At 42.2% G+C, this 20,876-nt stretch overlaps 1 protein-coding gene across 1 annotated transcript in view; it reads right to left on the bottom strand.

The window, feature by feature from the left end:
- RNF157 (ring finger protein 157) overlaps nt 1-20,876 on the bottom strand; it is a 57,911-nt gene that overhangs the window by 28,492 nt on the left and 8,543 nt on the right. The window contains exon 2 of the mRNA XM_028498874.2: nt 6,652-6,770. Coding sequence (XP_028354675.1) covers nt 6,652-6,770 — 119 coding nt within the window. The remainder of the gene's footprint in view (nt 1-6,651; nt 6,771-20,876) is intronic.

The raw sequence follows: 20,876 nt of genomic DNA, 5'->3' as shown, positions 1-20,876 counted from the left end.
AATTAATTAATTAATTTTTAAAAAGTGAATCAGCATTGTAGTAGAATACTGAGAGCAGAGGAAACACACAGGAGTATGTTTTTCCTTTACATGGACACTCAGAGAAGTGAAATAGCTGGGCCACAGCTGAAAATTTACTAAATATTGCCAAACTGAATGCCCAAAACAAAAACAGTTGTAGTACAATTATAAAGGAAGGAAGAAGGAAAGAAGATAGCAGACAAAAGGCAAAAAATCCAATCTAATACACACACACACACACACACACACACACACACACACACACGGAAAAGAGGCCCACTCCTTCCATGGACTTTACATTGTGCTATGGACTCATGTCCCTCTCCCCCATTCATACGTTGAAGCCCAACTTCCAATGTGACTATATTTGGAGATGGGGCTTTTGGGAGGTAATTAGGGTTAGATAAGGTCATAAGGGTGGGCCCCTCAAGATGGGATTAGTGGCTTTATAAGAACAGAAATAGAGATATCAGTCTCTCTCTTTTTTTTCCTTTTTGTCCACACCGTGCAGCTTGCAGGATGTCAGTTCCCCAACCAGGGATTGAACCCGGGCCACGGTAGTGAAAGCCCGGAATCCTAACCACTAGGCAACCAGAGAACTCCCAGTCTCTTTCTGCCATGTGAGGACACAGTAAGAAGGCAGTCATTGCAAGCCAGGAAGAGGGCCTTCACCAGCAACCCAGTCTGCCGGCACCTTGATCTTGGATTTCTCAGCCTCCAGAACTGTGAGAAGTGAGTATGTGTTGTTTAAGCCACCCAGCCTATGGTATTTTGTTACGGCAGCCTGGGCAGACGAATACAGGCTCCAAGGCAGTAGATACTGGGGTACTTGTGACCAACCGGTCTGGTTACACAGGGGCTTGGGCACAAACCAACCTGCAGACAAAACCCGTGCAGAGCATCCCATTTAAGTGGTAGCTGCCCCCAGGGGCTGCTCCTCCGTGTCCTCTGCCTTAGCTTCTCCCCTTCCCTCAACTCACACTGCCCACAGCTTTTGAATCTGCACCATCCTTATTTTTTAATGCCCCTATCCTAGTTCAGGTACTTTTCATTCTTAACTAAAACTACGACCTCTTAACTGGTCTCCTTAATCTCCTCCCTTTCTGATTCACTCTACACTGTGAGTTGATTTAAAGAGCTAACTTTCTAAAATGGAAATCAAATCACAATAGTTGTCACTATTTGAATTCTGAAAATATTCCAGCAAGATGGATATTTTTTTAAACTTCTTTTTTTTTTTAAGTTTTAATTTTTGGGCTGCACTGTGTGGCTTGTGGGATCTTAGTTCCCTGACCAGGGATTGAACCCAGGCCTGCAGCAGTGAGAGCGTGGAGTCCTAACCACTGGACCACCGGGGAATTCCCAAGATGGGTATTTTTATAGACGGGGAAACAGAGGCTCAGTGATAGCCAATACCTTAACCTACACCACAAAGCTAGTCAATGGCAAAGCCACTCATGACCACGACCTTCTCTACTGCCATAGAAAAGTATAAGCTTCTCAGTACCATATTCACAGCCCTTCGAACATGGGCCCAGTTTGTCTTTCCAACCTCATCTCCCACCAGCATCCCTCACAATCCAGTCCCTACAGACTACTTGCCATTCTGGAAGCCCGATGGGCACTGCTGCATCTTTGTGCTTCCTTGCAGTGCTTGTTAATTCTGCCTTAATGACCTTCCCAGTCTCCACCTGGGAAGTCCTGTTCATCCCTCCAGGTGCCAGGACTCCTCTCTCAGAGCCAGTTCCCCGGGCGGAGGGCATCCCCACTCCCCTGCGCTTTCAGATTACTCTGGCCTTGTCTCTCTCGGAGAACTTACCACGATCCATCACAGTCAGGGGCAATCTGCCCAGCCCGCTCCGCCAGAGCTCCTCGAGGCAGGAGCCGAGTCCTTCTCACCTTTGCATGCCCAGTTGCGAGCACAATACATGACTCACAGATATTTACTGAATGAATAAACGGCACCACGGCTAACACAAAGCTCTATATGTGTAAAATCCTGCTTCATAAATGGATATATCGCCAAGTTCCTTTAACTAACTTGCTCTCCCTGCCCATATGTGAATAAAAGCGTTCAGTTTACGGCAACTGGATTTAAGCACAACTTTGGGGTACATCTCTATGAGAGGAAGAAGGAAAGCCCACCTGTGTGCGCCTTGGTTCTTAACACCAGCTGTGCAGCCTGGTTGCGGGGAGCGTGAGGAAGAAGTGACAAAACACGCAAGAGGATGTGGAGTATTAGGGGCCCAACGAAAACTCAGCTGCTTCCTCTCAGATGACGGGAGAGATCTGAACTCTGGGAGAGTCAAGAGAGCACTTGATACCTGACAATCCTAAGGTCACTAAGCCTCCAAATAATTTAGAGTTTTAGCAGTAATTTACCTCAACAAAATAAGATCTAATGCAATAAAGGACCAAAAAAATCAGCACCAGCTCTTCTGCCACCTAAGAAGGGGAGGAATGGGCTTTACTCAACTGTGATGTACAAACACAACCATCTTATCTCCTCTATATAGGGACCAGGGCAGAAAGGCCTTCAGAAGCCCTGTTCACTACTTCAGACAGTTGCTTAAAAACCAGTGGGTATTCTCTCCACCCAGAACTATCAGTAACTGCAGAAGTAACCAACCTGAAAGCCTAGTGAGTGCAGCTAACATTGCTCCATACTTCTTTGCATCCAGCAGCTGCAACGCATTTTTCAAGCATGACATTCCTATAAAGTCAGAACTGCCTCCACTTTAAAAGTGGGTAATTTGAGAGCCTGAGTGATGGACTTGCCGAGGTTGCAAAGAGTTTAAGGTACGTAAAACTTCCAATCTTGATTCCAACCTCTCTTCAACCATCCTTCTATATATACACACACTCTGGTTCTTTAAATCTGACCTGAAGACTTGATAATACATTTGACTTAGATGGATTATCCTAAGTGGGAGATCAGCTCCAGTAAAAACTACAGGCTGAGCGATAACTGAATGGTACTCATCTTAGTCTGATCGTTCAGAAATGACAGGAAAAACAAGACCCAGAAGCCAGGAAGTCTATGGCGTTTATAATTTAATGTAATAATTTATTTCAACATATTTTCTCCCCATCTCTCTGGAAAGAGGTGCTGTTCCTGCCTGAAGCTGCTGGATGGCTTTATAAGGCTGTTCTCTTTCCTCTGCAACCTGACGCCCATTTACTGACACCGAGATACATTACTAGAGAGTAGAGGTCAGCTCTGCAGAACTCAAGCAACCAGTCAACCTTCAGTTGATGGGCCTTCCCCTAAACAAGCTGACGTGCGGTAACGGCAAACTCCCCAGGTCAGGTCGGCAGGTGGAATTACACACCAGATACGGACTCTGTCAAGAGACACTCAGGAGAACATGTCATGGCCATGCTGGCTACTTTCGGATGGTTGTCTCTCCATATCTCACAAACCTCACTTGATGATCTACTTAGACAGACTCACAGACAGGACATGCGCAGGGGTCCTGAGTGCACCTGACCTGACCAGCAGGAAAGGGCAGAGGACCCCAGGCTCTGGAGCTGGACTGCTGGGATCAAATCCTGATTTAGTCACTTCCAGGGCTTTGTGATCTTTGTTTCAATTCTTTGTGTCTCTTTGTTCTTCATTTGTCAAATCAGGACCCTACTCGTTAGGGTCAGAACACGTATGGAGAGCTTAGAACAACCGGTCCTGGCAAACAGTAAGTGTTCAATAAATGTTAGCTATTCTTATTATTAACTAAGAAAGGGGGAAAGCAAAGGGAAATGTGCTACATTTCTTCTGTTTTCTCTGCTTCTACCTCCCTCTTTGAAGTGACCCTGATTTGCTTTCTTAACATGAAATCATGATGTCTTTTGAAAACATTTGCTCTGTGCAACATGAAGCATAGTTAATGATTACTTCATAAAAACAACAACAAAACGGCCACTGTTGATGCTCGTTTGGGAGAGAGCCTGCAGGTGAAGGCCAAGCCTGCTCTCCTGTGCTCCTGGAAGAGCTCAGTCATTCACAGGCTCGCAGAGAAGTGTAAACGAGGCGGTTAAACTTTGCGAAGGTCTGTTAGCTGGCATAAACCTCAAAACGAACCTAAAGAAGTGTTCCCTTGTTTTAAAATCATCTTTGGGACTTCTCTGGTGGCGCGGTGGTTAAGAATCCACCTGCCAATGCAGGGGACACGGGTTCGAGCCCTGGGCCGGGAAGATCCCACGTGCCGCGGAGCAGCTAAGCCCGTGCGCCACAGCTACTGAGCCTGCGCTCGAGACCCCGTGAGCCACAACTACTGAAGCCCGTGTGCCTAGAGCCCGTGCTCTGCAACAAGAGAAGCCACCGCAATGAGAAGCCCAGGCACCGCAACGAAGAGCAACCCCCACTCACCGCAACTAGACAAAGCCACGCACAGCAACGGAGACCCAAAGCAGCCAAAAATAAATAAATAAAATAATCTTTATGGCCTGAAAAGGTAAAAAAAAAAAAAAAAACCTACATTTCTTTCTTTTTTTTTTTTTTTTGCGGTACGCGGGCCTCTCACTGTTGTGGCCTCCCCCGTTGCGGAGCACAGGCTCCGGACGCGCAGGCTCAGCGGCCACGGCTCACGGGCCCAGCCGCTCCGCGGCATGTGGGATCTTCCCGGACCGGGGCACGAACCCGTGTCCCCTGCATCGGCAGGCAGACTCTCAACCACTGCGCCACCAGGGAAGCCCCAACTACATTTTTTTAAAGTACATAAACTATTCTGACACCAGAGGAAAGAAAAAAGGGAGGAAGAAATGGATGCAAACAGCAAGTCCATGTGAGAAGAAAGGGCATTTTCCAGGCATAAGCTGACTCTCGGTGAATGAGGAAGAGTACTTATCTTGCTCAATCAGAAAAAAGATCTTTCCACTCTAATGGCTAAGGTAGTAGCAGCAAAATCAGAGAACAGACATTTGATAAGTGTGAGCTGTCATAAGTGAATCTGAAGCAGAAAGGACTTGGTATTTTCTAAAGTACTATTGGACTACAAATTAGAAGGTGTTGAAGGGGGGGATTGTCACCCCAGATAGAAAGGAAGAAAACAATGAAAACCACCACCACCAACAACAATGTTTTTTAATTAAAGCTCCAGATGGAAGATCATCACCAGATTAACCTTCCTAAAAAACAAACAAACAAACAAACAAACAAATAAATTTCTCCAGGGCAGTTATCTGCCTAAAACCCTTCAGTATTCCCCAGAGCCTACAGCAGAGAGTGGAAAATGTCTCGAGGTAATGGAGTCCCCACCTACCTTTCCAATCTTGTTTCGCCATCAGGAAAGGTCCACTCCCGCCAGACTGGCTTCCTTATTTGTTCCAGGGGAGGAACAAACCATGCTCATTTCAGCTTTGTATCCCCAGCGCCTATCACAGTACCTGGTACACAGTAGTTTCTCAGTAAATGGTTGCTGATTCAACAGAAACGTGAATGCTTTCAGGCCTGTGCTCTGCACCTCACTCCCGGGAAGCCCCTTTCCCACCCGCCTCGTGAAAACCCAGCCATCCTCCAAGGCCTTGTTCTCCACACCAGCACCGAAGCATCTGCCCTTGCCACTCCTCTCCCCCACTCCCTATTCCTACAGAATCCCATCCCTTCAGACCTTGAGTGCTATTGAAACATTTCCTGTTCCTATGTTTTGTCTGCCCCACTAAACTAGGAGTTTCTGGAGAAAGGCAGGATATTTTGAAGCAATGAGAAGCAGTGGAAAGGTTATGGATCTCTGGCTAGGCAGATCTAGTTATGTGACTTTGGGAAAACTTTCTGTAAAGCACTTCGAACAGGGCCCAGAACATAGTATGCACTTCATAAAGGCTATTACCGCTGTCCATCTCTCAGAACCTCCGTTTTCTCTCAACCTCACTTCTCTCGCTTACAAAATGGGATTGATAATAAATCCTCTGTCAGGTGGGTCTTTGTGAAGATCAGGAATAATGCCTGAGAAGTCTCTAGGGCCTTCCTTAGCACACAGCAGCCACTCAGTAGCCATATGGAAGCTATTATTACAAAGCCTCAGGCTGGGTGCAGAGAAAATGCTCCATAAACATTTATGGAATGAGTTGAATGAATGGAGAGAGAGACAGTCTGATAGCAGATCAGATATCAAGGGGAACTTTTTCAGTCATTCATTCAACAGATCTTTATTAAGGGTTTATCATAATGTCCCAGGCTTTGTCCACGGGGATGCAGCAGTAGGACAGCCCTTGCCCTGTGAAATGTACCTTCTGATGAGGAAGGCAGATAATAAACAGGAGGAGACAGAGAAATAAACGATTATAATGGTATTAAGTGCTATGAAGAGGAACGAAAAGCAAGGTGAGGGCAAGCTAGGGGCTAGGCAAGGGCAGTCTGCAGAGGTGGCATTTAGGCAGAGCTTCAGATCCCTAGGAGAGCTGGGTTTTGTGAGCTGTCCTCGCCCTCAGGCAGACTCTGTACTTTTCCACGGGGTGGCATCTAGTGCCAGGAGACCCTGATCCATCAGAGAGGCTGTGGTCTGGCTCCCAGGGCCCTCTCAACTCAGACCAAGCTACAAACACTGCTGAACCAGCAATTACAAACTTATTTTTACTAGACCGTTTGACTTGGCCACTTAGCCCCACATGGATGTAAATGGATTACAATCATACCACAACGGGTCTGTTCCCCAGAAAGTTCAGATCGCTGTTCTCTCCAAACAGGTAGCCTTCGGGGTGAGTTGAATCAAACTTTTCTCCTCCCATAATGAAGTGGCTGGCAAAATAGCTTCCTAGAGGGCGAGAGACAGAAAAATCAAACAGAAACCAGTCAAACTAAGCCAAGTGAAAAAGCTGATGCGGAAAAAAAAAAAAGGTTAACCCTTCAACAAACAATAGAGCAATTTCTAACCCTAGGAAAATTTTCTTCTCTTGATTGGGGATAATGGTACAAAATAAGCAAAATCATAGCAGTGAGAACCCAAGATACCAAATATAAAATAGATCACCATATTCCTTGTGACATTCTTAATTGAATCTTTACCATGATCAGCCTATGATACCAGGAAGCAAAAGACCAGAAGGCCCCACAATGCACATGAACATATAATGTATGAACATATCTATGTTTTATATATATATATATATATATATATGTTAATGAACATATATATGTGTTTTGTTCCTGATTTTTTTCCTTACACTGTAGGCGGTTATTCTTTGTTCTCCACCTATTCAGGAATCTTAACTGCAGGTATCAGCGTGCAGACACACATACGTTTCTTTGCCCAGATTTTTCATAAGCCAGCTCATACCTATACACAGAAGTCTCAGCACCTACCTACCTACATGTATACCTCCATAACCCTCCACAATGAAGGCTCTTTGTTTTTCATATTTGCTTCAAAATGATTGTTTAATAGGAAAATACAAATTTAAATAATACTGCCCCAGGCTTTACCTACCAACTACCACATAGATTATGTAGTTTAATTGGACAAGTTTAGTGCCATGAAAGATACAGACACATACACAAACCCTAGTCTCAAATTCATTAGCAGTGCTAATGGCCAAGGTTACAGGGACATCAGCCACACTGGCTCTCTTTGCCCCACCTTGACAAGCCAGGAGGCAGGGATATTTTCAACTCTATACTAACCAGATGCAATCAGCAGTCTGGGTCAGAATCCCCATCTGCCTTATCCAGACAGAAGGAAGAACCGTGCCAGGACATGATGGCACGAAGTCACCAAGGGAGGCTTGGGTAACACTGCACATTCCATCTGGGAACACTTTCTAAATCTGATGATTAAACGAATGCTTCTCATAGAATGGATAAACAACAAGGTCCTACTGCATAGCAAAGGGGACTGTATTCAATATCCTGTGATAAACCATAGTGGAAAAGAATAGAAAAAAGAATGTATGTATATGTATAACTGAGTCACTTTGCTGTACAGCAGAAATGAACACTTTGTAAATCAACTATACTTCAATTAAAAAATGCTTTTTTTAAAAAACAAATAGATCTTCATTGGAGTATAACTGCTTCACAATACTGTTAGTTTCTGTTGCACAACAAAGCGAATCAGCCATACGCATCCCCATATCTCCTCCCTCTTGAGCCTCCCTCCCTATCCTCCCTACCCCACCCCTCCAGGTGGTCACAAAGCACCCAGCCGATCTCCCTGTGCTATGCGGCTGCTTCCCACCAGCCAACTATTTTACATTCAGTAGTGTATATATGTCAATGCTACTCTCACCCCAAGTCCTTAAGTCCATTCTCTATGCCTACCTCTTTATTCCTGCCCTGCAACTAGGTTCATCAGTACCATTTTTTTTTTTTTAGATTCCATATATATGCATTAGCATACGGTATTTTTTTTTCTCTTTCTGACTTACTTCACTCTGTATGACATACTCTAGGTCCATCCACCTCAATACAAATAACTCAATTTCATTTCTTTTTATGGCTGAGTAATATTCCATCGTGTATATGTGCCACATCTTCTTTATCCATTCATCTATTGATGGACATTTAGGTTGGTTCCATGTCCTGGCTATTATAAATAGTGCTGCAATGAACATTGTAGTACATGTCTCTTTTTGAATTACGGTTTTCTCTGGGTATATGCCCAGTAGTGGGGTTGCTGGGTCATATGGTAGTTCTAGTTTTAGTTTTTTAAGGAACCTCCATATTGTTCTCCATAGTGGCTGTATCAATTTACATTCCTACCAACAGTGCAGGAGGGTTACCTTTTCACCACACCCTTTCCAGAAAAAAAAAAAAAAATGCTTCTTAAGCCACATTTCTATAATCTAATTCTCCCACAAAGGCAAGCTGTTCAAAGAGAACGACTCCTACCATAACATACTTCATCGATGCTCTCATATACCCCAGTTCTTAGATTAATACAAAGAACTTAGGAATCGGCAAAAGTCTTCTTTATGTGTTATACGGCTCAGGTAAATGTTTCAATGTTTTAGGTTTACAGCAAACTCTAAAAAAAAAGAGATTCAGCACTTTCAGCCTGTGAAGAAGCCACAGCAAGGAAGACAGAGAAGAAAGTTCTAACAGAAAAACTGAACCAAATGTTCATTTTTTGGATTTTCTACACATGGAGCTGCTTTAGTCTAGAAACACTTATTAAACAGAACAATGTGGATAAAATCACTTGCCACAAAGTGAGGCAATTCTTTAATTAAATAACAAGCAGGAAAACATTATTTGAGAGTAATAGCGGCCAAAACCAAAGCAATCACTGAGGAACCCTTGAAAGTTACCCAGCAAAACGAAAACACACAGGGCAGCCATCTGCAGTGATACAACAGTGTGATTCATCATTTAGGAAAGCTTAATTATCAATTATTTATGTCTAGCACTTACTAGCCCTATTTTCCACGTGCATAATTTATAGAGAGGGGAGGTGCCTAGTTGCCATAAGCAGAGGCAGCCATCTCAAAGAATTTGTCATTTACTGTTGAACCTTAGTAAACTATATTTTTTATACATTAGACATTATACATTTATTATACATTAGGTGAAATTAGAAAAGGGAAAGATGTTTACATTGATGGATGGATGGCTTGCCCAAATCATGAATAAAGAACCGGGAGAAGCAGGTTTGGTGTCTGGAGCGGTACAGGTTGAGTTCAATGTGGGACACGCTGAGTTTCCAGTCCCTGGGAGCAGTCAGGTGAGGGATGTGGGGACAATGAAATCCATGGAGATTTGATCCTAGCAAGAGAAGAGCACTAATGGCTTCAGGGTTAAAGTGTTAAAGATGACAGAGTTCCATTGGAAATGCCATTTTTAGGGGAGCTGTGACATTAAAAGAAATTATCAAGAAAGCAGTGTAGAGCTAACTGTAGCCTTGCCTGGCATTAGAAATCAAGAGCATATATGCACATATACACATATACAAAGACCTAAAATTAAGGTCAATAATCCACAAATGAAAAGGGGATTTTTCATTTCAGGAGAAGCGTCAATGCCAAGTTCCTGGGAAAAGCTGATCTTCCTTGGTGCACCTAAAATAGAAATGCCTCATCAGGTAAAAGGAAAATTAAACTTAAGACAACCGAAATTTTGTTTTTTCCTCTCTTTGAAAAGCACCTCGCTAATAACCCCAGTTAGACTAGAGGGCGAGCAAACTTGCTATCTGCAGCCTAGCTAAAGCATTCTGCCTGTTTGCCCAGGCTGCCCAGAGGTGTGGGTCAGGGCACAGTGACCTAGAGCGGCCACATCAGCAGATGGGAACACCAAACACACTAACAATCCTTGAAAAAAAATGCCTTCTGGACAATTAGCACACATTTTTGCTTCTTAGTGTGAACTGCGCTCTAAAATCAGAAATGGTAGCGGAAAAAGAACTGCACTAAAACACTTCTTTGCCTATTTGCTAATGGGAAAAAACACACATGACGAGTAGATAAACTGCAAGCTGTCCATTATTAGTTGGCTATAGTTTCTTAACCAAATTATATTTAAAACATAAGGTATGAGTGGGAGGGGAAACGGGGAATTAGTGTTTAATGGGTACAGAGTTTGTTTTGCGAGAAGAAAAAGTTCTAGAGATTTTAACACTAATGAACTGTACACTTGAAAATGGTTAAGATGGTAAGTTTAATGTTATGTATTTTTAACCACAATAAAAATAAATATCAAGAAAAAAACAACAACCATAAGGTATGGCCCAGAATGACCAGTGCTAATACAATATTTTTTCAGTATTTTAAAAAAAGTATTAAAGAAAAAAGGCATCCAGACAAACGAAAATCAAATTACTTACAAGGGAAGAAAATTACACTAGTACTGTTCTTCCAGATCAGCACTGAACAAAAATACGCTAACACGGGACTCCCCTGGAGGTCCAGTAGTTAAGACTCCGCGCTTCCACTGTAGGGGGAGTGGGTTCAATCCCTGGTCCCGGAACTAAGACCCCATATGCCGCGTGGTGTGGCAAAAAATATATATATGTATACCGTCAGCCATAAATGCAAGCCACATATGTAATTTAAAATTATCTAATAGCCACATTTTTAAAAAGTAAAAATAAGCAAAATTAATTTGAATATATTTTATTTATCCCAACGTTGGATATTCCAATATCCCAATATATCCAAAATATTATTTCAATAGGTAATCAATATAAAAACTTTTAAGGAGCTATTCACATTCTTTTTTCAACTATCCATGAAGAAAAATACACCTATTTGTTACTCAGCAAGAGAATAAAGAGAAAACTCTTAGAATTCACTAACTTAAATAATTTACTCAGTGAATTAAGATATTAGGGCATATTCCTAACATCACAATGAAATTCAATGTTGCTCAGTGAATTCCAGAATTTATGTCTGTCCCAGTGAGATATTCTGACATTTGCCACCAAACCACTATGTATTATCACATCACGCAATAAAGGGCACTTAAACCTCCTTCCCGTCTTTCTACAACTCTGTATTTAAAGGGTACCCTAAATGTTAACAAACAGAAACTCTAATTTTATTCTAATTTAAAATAACCTTTCTTTCCAAATCTATGATGTTACTGAAATATGTTGATCTACAGAAAAAGGGTTAGGGGGAAAATACCCAACTGTTTAGGCCTCTAGGTAATAGCAATTTATTTATTGTCATGGCATGATTCCAAATCAAAGATTTTAAGGTTTTTGAAACTTTATATTTTATAAAACTAACAAAATTCAAAGATGCTGAGTAAGCAATAAAATTGTGATAATTTGTATAGAGTAAAAGATGAAGCAAAATATATTTTGGACTTTAGTCACTATCTCATGCTAATTGGGAGTTTTTATTGCAAGATCTGTAATCAATCTTCCCTTCTTTTTGTATGTTTTAAAAAATTAAGGTCACAGTAAAATAAATTAGATATCCTGCCTATAAGTGAAAAATACTAATCTTCACCTATTTACTTTTGGACCAATGGAGTTATATCCTTGATTATTGTAGAAAATGGAATTGTACTTAAAAATAACTTCATACAAAATTAAAATATGGGAAAAAATTTTATAAAGAAATAAAAAGAAAAGGAAATAAAAAAGAAAAAATTGGGGGCTTCCCTGGTGGCACAGTGGTTAAGAATCCACCTGCCAATGCAGGGGACACGTGTTCGAGCCCTAGTCCGGGAAGATCCCACATGCCGCGGAGCAACTAAGCCCGTGCGCCACAACTACAGAGCCTGCGCTCTAAAGCCCTCGGGCCACAACGACTGAGCCCACGTGCCACAACGACTGAAGCCTACGTGCCTAGAGCCCGTGCTCCGCAACAAGAGAAGCCACCGCAATGAGAAGTTCACGCACCGCAACGAAGAGTAGCTCCCGCTTGCTGCAACTAGAGAAAGCCCGCGCCCAGCAGAGAAGACCCAACACGGCCAAAAATAAATTAAATAAATAAACAAAATTAAAAAATTATATAAGTAATACATGTCTTTGGCAAAAAAAATAATACAAAGAAGTACGTAATTTAAAAAGTGATAATTCAACACTATGAAAGGTAACTCCATTATTAACAATCAGTTTGCAGCCTTCCAGATTTTCCTATACATATATAAACACATTCAGGTTTTCTGTTTTGCTTTATTTTGATATTTAACCTAATTGGGATATTACTCATATTGATCTGCACGTTGCTTTTTTTCCTAATGTACTGTAGGCATCTTTCCATGTCTGTACTTATGGATTGACCTCATTGCCTCATTGTTCTCTTTTTTTTTGGCCCGCTCTGAGCAGCTTGCAGGATCTTAGTTCCCCAACCAGGGACTGAACCCAGGCCTCAGCAGTGAAAGCTCCGGACGCGCAGGCTCAGCGGCCACGGCTCACGGGCCCAGCCGCTCCGCGGCACGTGGGATCCTCCCGGACCGGGGCACGAACCCGCGTCCCCTGCATCCGCAGGCGGACTCTCAACCACTGCGCCACCAGGGAAGCCCTCATTGTTCTTAATGACTACATAATACCCACCTCTTATTGAGGGCTTACTCTATACCGTGCTGCACTAACAAGTACTATATAGGTTATCCCTCAAAACCCTATAAGGTGGGTGTTACGAACTTTTTTTTTTAAATTTCACCAAAGAGGAATTGAATGCACAGACAGTTTAAGTACTTTGTCCAAGGTCACACAGTTAGTAAGAGGCAGTGTCAGGCCCCAAATCCAGCTATTTTTATTCCAGAGCCTGTGTGTACTCTTAACCATTACACTGTAATCCCAGTGAGTGCCCAGATTGAATTAACTGTTTCCCTACTGATAAACACTCCCTATTCTTCCCAGTTTATGTTGCTTGCCTGCTTTTTTTTTTTTTTTTTCTTTCTTTCTATTCGATTGTTTTTACATCTGGAATTTGTCCTCAAGGACTGTATGGGATAAGAATTTTTTTTTTCCAAATAGGAAATTTTAGTAACACCATTTACTGACTATTCCATTTGCCTCACTAATTTGAAATGCTATTTTTATCATGCTATATATACCTAGATCTGGATTCTATTCTATTCTGAACTAGTACAATATAGTTTTAACAACTGTAGCTTTACAGTATTTAGAGCAAGGCACGTATCAATGGACCCAAACCTTTCCCACATTCTCAAGTCCCCAAACCTGACCCCTCTACCCGTCTTCCTTTTCCTTTGTGGCACTCCCTCAAAACCCTTCTCCAGGGACTTCCCTGGCCGTCCGGTGGTTAAGACTCCGTGCTTCCACTGCGGGGGACACGGGTTCGATCCCTGGCTGGGGACTATGATATTGCATGCTGCGCGCAGCGCAGGCTCCCCCAAAACCCCCAAACTCTTCTCCATTACAGAAGTTTCATCACCTTACAACCTCCCCGTACTTCTATTCATACTTTCTTCCCGTCTCAAGAAGATATTCCTCTTTTCCCCATTCCAAGGTTAACTTCTTCACCTGGGTTCTCATTCCCAACTGCCTCTGTGTCCTCCAGACCTCACCAGTAACCATCGTTCTTTCTCAAGATTTCTATTCCCCTCTCTCCGCTGGCTTTCTACTTGCCTCATGCTACAAATGTCTTCTCTCCCTGACTAAAAAAACAAATACAGAAACAAGTCCCATCTGCCGTGCCTTAAGACCCACCCACTCACCCATCCATCCACCCACCCACCCACACCCATCCATCCATCCACCAGTTCATCCTCTGTCTACTCCCACCCCACATCCAACAGCTCCTCAAATCTTTACAACAGTTTCCACCACTGCACTGAAACTCTTCTCTGGAATACCAACCAGGCCAACTGTCTTTTCCCACAATTCATTCACCTTACGAATGCTCAGAAGACTTCAACACTAATTTCTGAGTCTTCCTCTTCTTGCCCCACTTCTCCACCCAGCCCCAAACATGGATATGTCTTTAAGAGCCCCATCCTCTGCTTTTCTTTCATTCTTCCTCTCTCTCTCTTCCTCGCAGAATCAAAGAAAAGGCTTTGACTTAAGACAGAGCTGGATTTGACCCTGATGCCACCGTCTACCCGCTGTGTGACCTAGGACAAATCATTTAACTTTTCTGAGCACTGGTTTTATTTATTTATTTATTATTTTGGTTGCGCCGGGTCTTAGTTGGCGGCACACGGGATCTTCTCTGCGGCATGGGAACTCTTAGTTGCGGCATGCATGCGGGATCTAGTTCCCCAACCAGGGATAGAACCCAGGCCCCCTGCATGGATTCTTACCCGCTGGACCACCAGAGAAGTCCCGCATTGGCTTCGTTATTTGTAAAATGGAGATAATAATACCTCTTTCCAAGGATTGCTGTTGGGATCTAATAAGATAACATTTATGCAGCTGGCTAGGCCCAGTGGGCAGTTAATACACGTTGGCCCTCCTTTGCCATCCTCAACTCCCAAACCTTTGTCTCTGATCTTTCTTTGGAGTTTCAGTCCAAATCTTTAACCACCTGCTGTATCTTTTTACCTGGGTATCCCTTCTTTGCCTCAAACTCAGTGAATAACCTTTTCTTCTGGAAGGAGGTGGAATGAAAGGCATTTTATCTTAAGAGTTGGCACCAGAACTCCTCTTAGGGAAGGCTTGATCTTTTTTTGGAATATACATTCATGAGCTACTTAGAATGGAGAATGGCACACCAAAAGTATGGGTGCTTTTGTTACTTGTTAATGGCACTCAAACTACTTTGTAATTTGTTTTATTTATTTATTCATTTATTTATTTACTTGGCTGTGCCGGGTCTCAGTTGTGGCATGTGGGATCTTTGTTGTGGCATGCAGGATTTTAGTTGCGGCGTGCAGGATCTAGTTCCCTGACCAGGGATTGAACCCGGGCCCCCTGCGTTGGGAGCACAGAGTCTTAGCCACTGGACCACCAGGGAAGTCCCAGTAAGTTGTTTTTATCCTCAGGGGAAATAATAAAGAGAAGAGTCCAGAAAAGGAGAGGTAAGAGGAAAAAAGACATTAAGACACAGGAAGGCCGGGATTAGTGAGCTGAAGAGCCAGTTGACAAACAATTAGGGAGCTTGTATTTCTCCAATGGAAGCCCAAACTTCATCATCCCCCTACACACCTTTACTAGAATCCACACTTTGAATACTTTATGTGAATGGAATTTTTTGGAGAAACTGAATAATGGACCGATGTTACATTTGTTATGAGGCCAAGACAGCAAGCTGGAGCTCAGGGGCCAACATGGTCATAACATGTCACCTGGGAATTCACAGAAATCTCTGAGGGGGCATCAGAAGTCTGTACTCTGATTTGGGGGAATAGGTGGGTTTCTGTCTAATCTACCTAGATTATTTATTTAGTTAGGCCGTGCAGTGCTGCATGCGGGAACTTAGTTCTCTCACCAGGGATCGAACCCATGCCCCCTGCAGTGGAAGCGTGGAGTCTTAACCACTGGACCGCCAGGGAAGTCCCAAATCTACCAAGATTTTGAGGAGCAGTAAAGCCCTGGCCAACATTTGGGAATCAATTCAAAAGCAGTTTCTGCTCCATATTCCCAATTTCTGTCAACGGGGCCTCACTTCTCTGTCTCCCAAGCTAAAAACAGTATAGGCATCAAAGCTACAAAAACACTGAACGTGTGCTTTGTGCAAAGCACCCCGTCAAGACCTCAGCCCTTTCCAAGTTTGATTACAGCGAGTTACCAGGTAACTTTCCTAGCAAGTCTCTATGCTTCCAGTGTTTTCTCCCCACAACCTATCCCTCTAAGAGATAAATTTTCCTTAGAACACCATTTGCTTCCTCTCAAATTTGGCTCCTACCTGTTATTCTGTAATCTATCAATACCATTGGCGACCTTTACCCACTATTAATACTATTCTCCACATTGGACTACTGGAGAGTTCCACCTGCCTTCAAAGTCTACCTTTAAGGCCATTAGCTCTCAAGAGCCCCACCCTTAATGATGAAGCTCTTCTCTTTATTTTATTCAATTGGCATAAACCACTCTGTACTGTTATTTTTAAAAACAGCTTTATTGAGGTATAATATACACAGCATAAAATTCATCCAGCCTACAATCAACTATCACCACAATCCAGATGAAAACACCACCCCGAAATGCTCCCTCATGCCAATTTACAACTAATTCCCACTGCTATCCCCAGACTTAGGTAAACACTGCTCTGTTTTCTATCTCTACATATTTGCCTTTTCTAGCCATTTCATATAAATGGACTCATACAATAATACATCATCTTGTATCTGGCTTCTTTCACTTACCACAATGTTTTTGAGGTTAATCCGCATTGTGTAGCATATATCAATAGTTCATTCCTTTAAATAGCTGAATAGTATTGCAATGTATGAATATACCTCATTTTGTTAATCCATTCACCAGTTGATGGACATTTGGATTATTTCCAGTTTTTTGGCTATTATGAGCAATGCTGTTATGAACATTTGCATACATATCTTTGTCTGTATCTATGTCATTTCTTTTGGATAGATTCATAGGGGTGCAATTGCTAGATCATAAGGTAAATTTATATTTAACTTTTTCTATTTATTTATTTATTTTTGGCTGTGTTGGGTCTTTGTTGCTGCGTGCAGGCTTTCTCTAGTTGCAGCGAGCGGGGGCTACTCTTCGTTGTGGTGCATGAACTTCTCATTGCGGTGGCTTCTCTTGTTGTGGAGCATGGGCTCTAGGCGTGAGGGCTCAGTAGTTGTGGCACGCAGGTTCAGTAGTTGTGGCTCGCGGGTTCTAGAGCGCAGGCTCGGTAGTTGTGGTGCACGGGCTGAGTTGCTCCGCGGCATGTGGGATCTTTCCAGACCAGGGCTTGAACCCGTGTCACCCGCATTGGCAGGTGGATTCTTAACCACTGTGCCACCAGGAAAGTCCCTAACTTTTTAAGACACTCCTAAACTCTTTTCCAAACTGGCTGTTACCATTTTACATTCCCATCCACAATGCACAAGGATTCCAATTTCTCTGCATTCTCACCAACACTTGATATTGTCTTTTTTATTGTTGCTCTCCTAGTGGTTTGAAGTGCTCTCATTGTTGTTTTAATTGTATTTCCCTAATAACTACTGATGCTGAGCATCTTTCCATGTATTTATTGGCCATTCCTATATCTTCTTTGGTGAAATGTCTATTCAACTCTTTTGTCCATTTGTAAATTGGGTTGTCTTCTTAATATTTAGCTGTAAAAAGTTCTCAATATATTCTGGAAGTAAATCCTTTATGTGTTCTGCAAATATTTTCATTCAGAAGGTGGCTTGTCCTTTCATTTCCTTAATGTTGTCTTTTGAAGTAGAAACATTTTTAATTTGGAAGAAATCCAATTTATCAGTTTTTTCTCTTATGGATTTTGCTTTTGGCACTGTATCAAAGAACTCTGCCTAATATGAAACAAATAAATAGTTTCTCCTATGTCTTCTTTTAGGGGTTTTATAGTTTTAGCTCTTGAATTTAGGTCCATTTTTAAAACAGCTTTGGGACTTCCCTGGTAGTCTAGTGGTTAAGACTCCACTCTCCCAATGCAGGGGGCCCGGGTTCAATCCCTGGTCAGGGAACTAGATCCCGCATGCCTAACTACTGATGCTGAGCATCTTTCCATGTATTTATTGGCCATTCCTATATCTTCTTTGGTGAAATGTCTATTCAACTCTTTTGTCCATTTGTAAATTGGGTTGTCTTCTTAATATTTAGCTGTAAAAAGTTCTCAATATATTCTGGAAGTAAATCCTTTATGTGTTCTGCAAATATTTTCATTCAGAAGGTGGCTTGTCCTTTCATTTCCTTAATGTTGTCTTTTGAAGTAGAAACATTTTTAATTTGGAAGAAATCCAATTTATCAGTTTTTTCTCTTATGGATTTTGCTTTTGGCACTGTATCAAAGAACTCTGCCTAATATGAAACAAATAAATAGTTTCTCCTATGTCTTCTTTTAGGGGTTTTATAGTTTTAGCTCTTGAATTTAGGTCCATTTTTAAAACAGCTTTGGGACTTCCCTGGTAGTCTAGTGGTTAAGACTCCACTCTCCCAATGCAGGGGGCCCGGGTTCAATCCCTGGTCAGGGAACTAGATCCCGCATGCCACAACTAAAAGATCCCGCATGCCACAACTAAAAGATCCTGCATGCCGCAACGAAAATCTCACATGCCTCAACTAAGACCCAGAGCAGCCAAATAAATAAATAAATATTTTTAAAAGTAACAATAAAAAAGTTTTATTGAGGTATAATTCACATACCATATAATTCACCTATTTAAAGTGTACAATTCAATGGTTTTTTAGTATATTCACAGTTATGCAACTATTCACTACTATCTAATTTTAGAACATTTTCATTATCCCAGAAAGAAACCCATTAGCAGTCACTTCTCATTTCCCCCTCCCCAGGCCACTGGCAGCCACTAATCTACTTTCTGTCTCTATGGATTTGCCTCTCCTGGACATGTCATATAAATGGATTTATACAATATATGGCCTTTTGCCTCTGGCTTCTTTCACTTAACATCAGTGTTTTTCAAGTTTCATCCAAGGTGTAGCAAATATCAATACTTCATTCCTTTTTGTTGCCAAGTAATACTCCATTGCATGGATTTACCACATTTTATCAGCTGTTCCATTCACCAGTTGATGAACATTTGGGTTGTTTCCACCTGTTAGCTATTATGACCAGTGCTGCTATGAACATTCATGTACATGTTCTGGTGTGGATTTTTTTTCATTTTTCTTGGGCATATATATATTATGTGTGTGTGTGTAACATATGACTGTAACTGCTGAGTTATAAAGCAATGAACATTTGAGGCACTGTCAAACTGTTTTCCATAGAGCTTTCTGCAGCAGTGGGGGCTCCAACTCTGACATTGCCTGTGCTCCTTGACCAATGACAATACCATGGAACTGGAGCCATGATTGAGGCTGATGTACATCTGAAGGCCTACCCTCTTGCAGATGCCCACCTCACCAAGAAGCTACTGGACCTCATTCAGCAATCATGTAACTACAAGCAGCTTCGAAAAGGAGCCAGTGAGGCCACCACCAAAACCCTCGACAGAGGCATCTTTGGACAGAATTGATGGGTTTGATGTAGGGTTTGAGAAGGGCATTGGGGATGAGTAATTGGTGCTTGGCTCCCTATCACTTCCGAAGGCCACTATGGGGCACAGAATTGCTTAGTCCTGGAAGTTTTGCCCAGTTTTCTTGCACCTGTTTCTTTTCCTGGAAATTGCTTTGTTGTGGCTTCCCTGCCCCAACCCCACATCACCTGTTGGCCTCATGTTCTTCTCTCTACAGCCACCAAAACCCTCAACAGAGGCATCTCTGAGTTCATTGTGATGGCTGCAGACGCCGAGCCCCTGGAGATCATCCCGCACCTCCCACTGCTATGTGAGGACAAGAACGTGCCCTGTGTGTTTGTGCGCTCCAAGCAGGCCCTGGGGCGAGCCGGTGGGGTCTCCAGGCCTGTCATCGCCTGTTCTGTCACCATCAAAGAACGCTCACAACTGAAGCAGCAGATCCAATCCATCCAGCAGTCCATTGAAAGGCTCTCAGTCTAAACAGGTGGTCTCTGTCAAACTCCCTGCTGACTCCTACCCCAGGGGTTATGTATCATGTTGTCTGTTAGCATCTAGTATTTCCAGCTACCTTCTATGGTTATAAAAGATTGTAGTGCTAAATCTGGAAAAAAACCAAACTGTTTTCCATAGCAAGTGTACCGTTTTACATTCCCACCAGTGGGGGACCAGGATTCCAATTTCTCCACATCCTCACCAACACTTACTATTTGTTTTTTAAATTATCACTATCCTAGTGGATGTGAGGTATTATCTAACCGTAGTTTTGATTTGCATTTCCCTAATAGCCAATGATGTTAAGCATCTTTTCATTGTTGACATGCTTTTTGTCCATTTGTATATCTTTGCTGGACAAATGTCTACTCAAGATCTTTGCTCCTTTTTTAATCGGGTTGTCTTTTTGTTTTTTGAATTGTACAAGTTCTTTATATATTCTAGATATAAATCCCTTACCATACATAAGATTTGCAAATATTTTCTCCCATTCTGTGGGTAGTATTTTCATTCTGTGATGCACTGTGAGTTAATTTTTGGTCATGTGAAGAAAGGGTCTAAGTTCATTTTTTTGCTTGTCAATATCCAATTGTCCTAGCACCATTTGTTGAAAAACCTATCCTTTCCCTGTTGAATTGTCTTGGCACTTCTGTCAAAATCAACTGACCATAAACATAAGGATTTATTTCTGGCTTGCAATTCTGTTCCATTGATCTACATGCTGTTTTTTTTAAGTTTTTTTTTTTTTTTTTTTTTTGATATGGACCATTTTTTAAGTCTTTGTTGAATTTGTTACAATATTGCTTCTCTTTTATGTTTTGGTTTTTTGGCAGCAAGCCAGTGGGATCTTAGCTCCCCCACCAGGAATCGAGCCCACACCCCGTGCATTGGAAGGTGAAGT

This window comes from Physeter macrocephalus, chromosome 14 (genome assembly GCF_002837175.3).
Source record: "Physeter macrocephalus isolate SW-GA chromosome 14, ASM283717v5, whole genome shotgun sequence".
Lineage (NCBI taxonomy): Eukaryota > Metazoa > Chordata > Mammalia > Artiodactyla > Physeteridae > Physeter > Physeter macrocephalus.
Note: the sequence above shows the minus strand (reverse complement) of the source record. Positions and strands in the feature narration are given on the sequence as shown.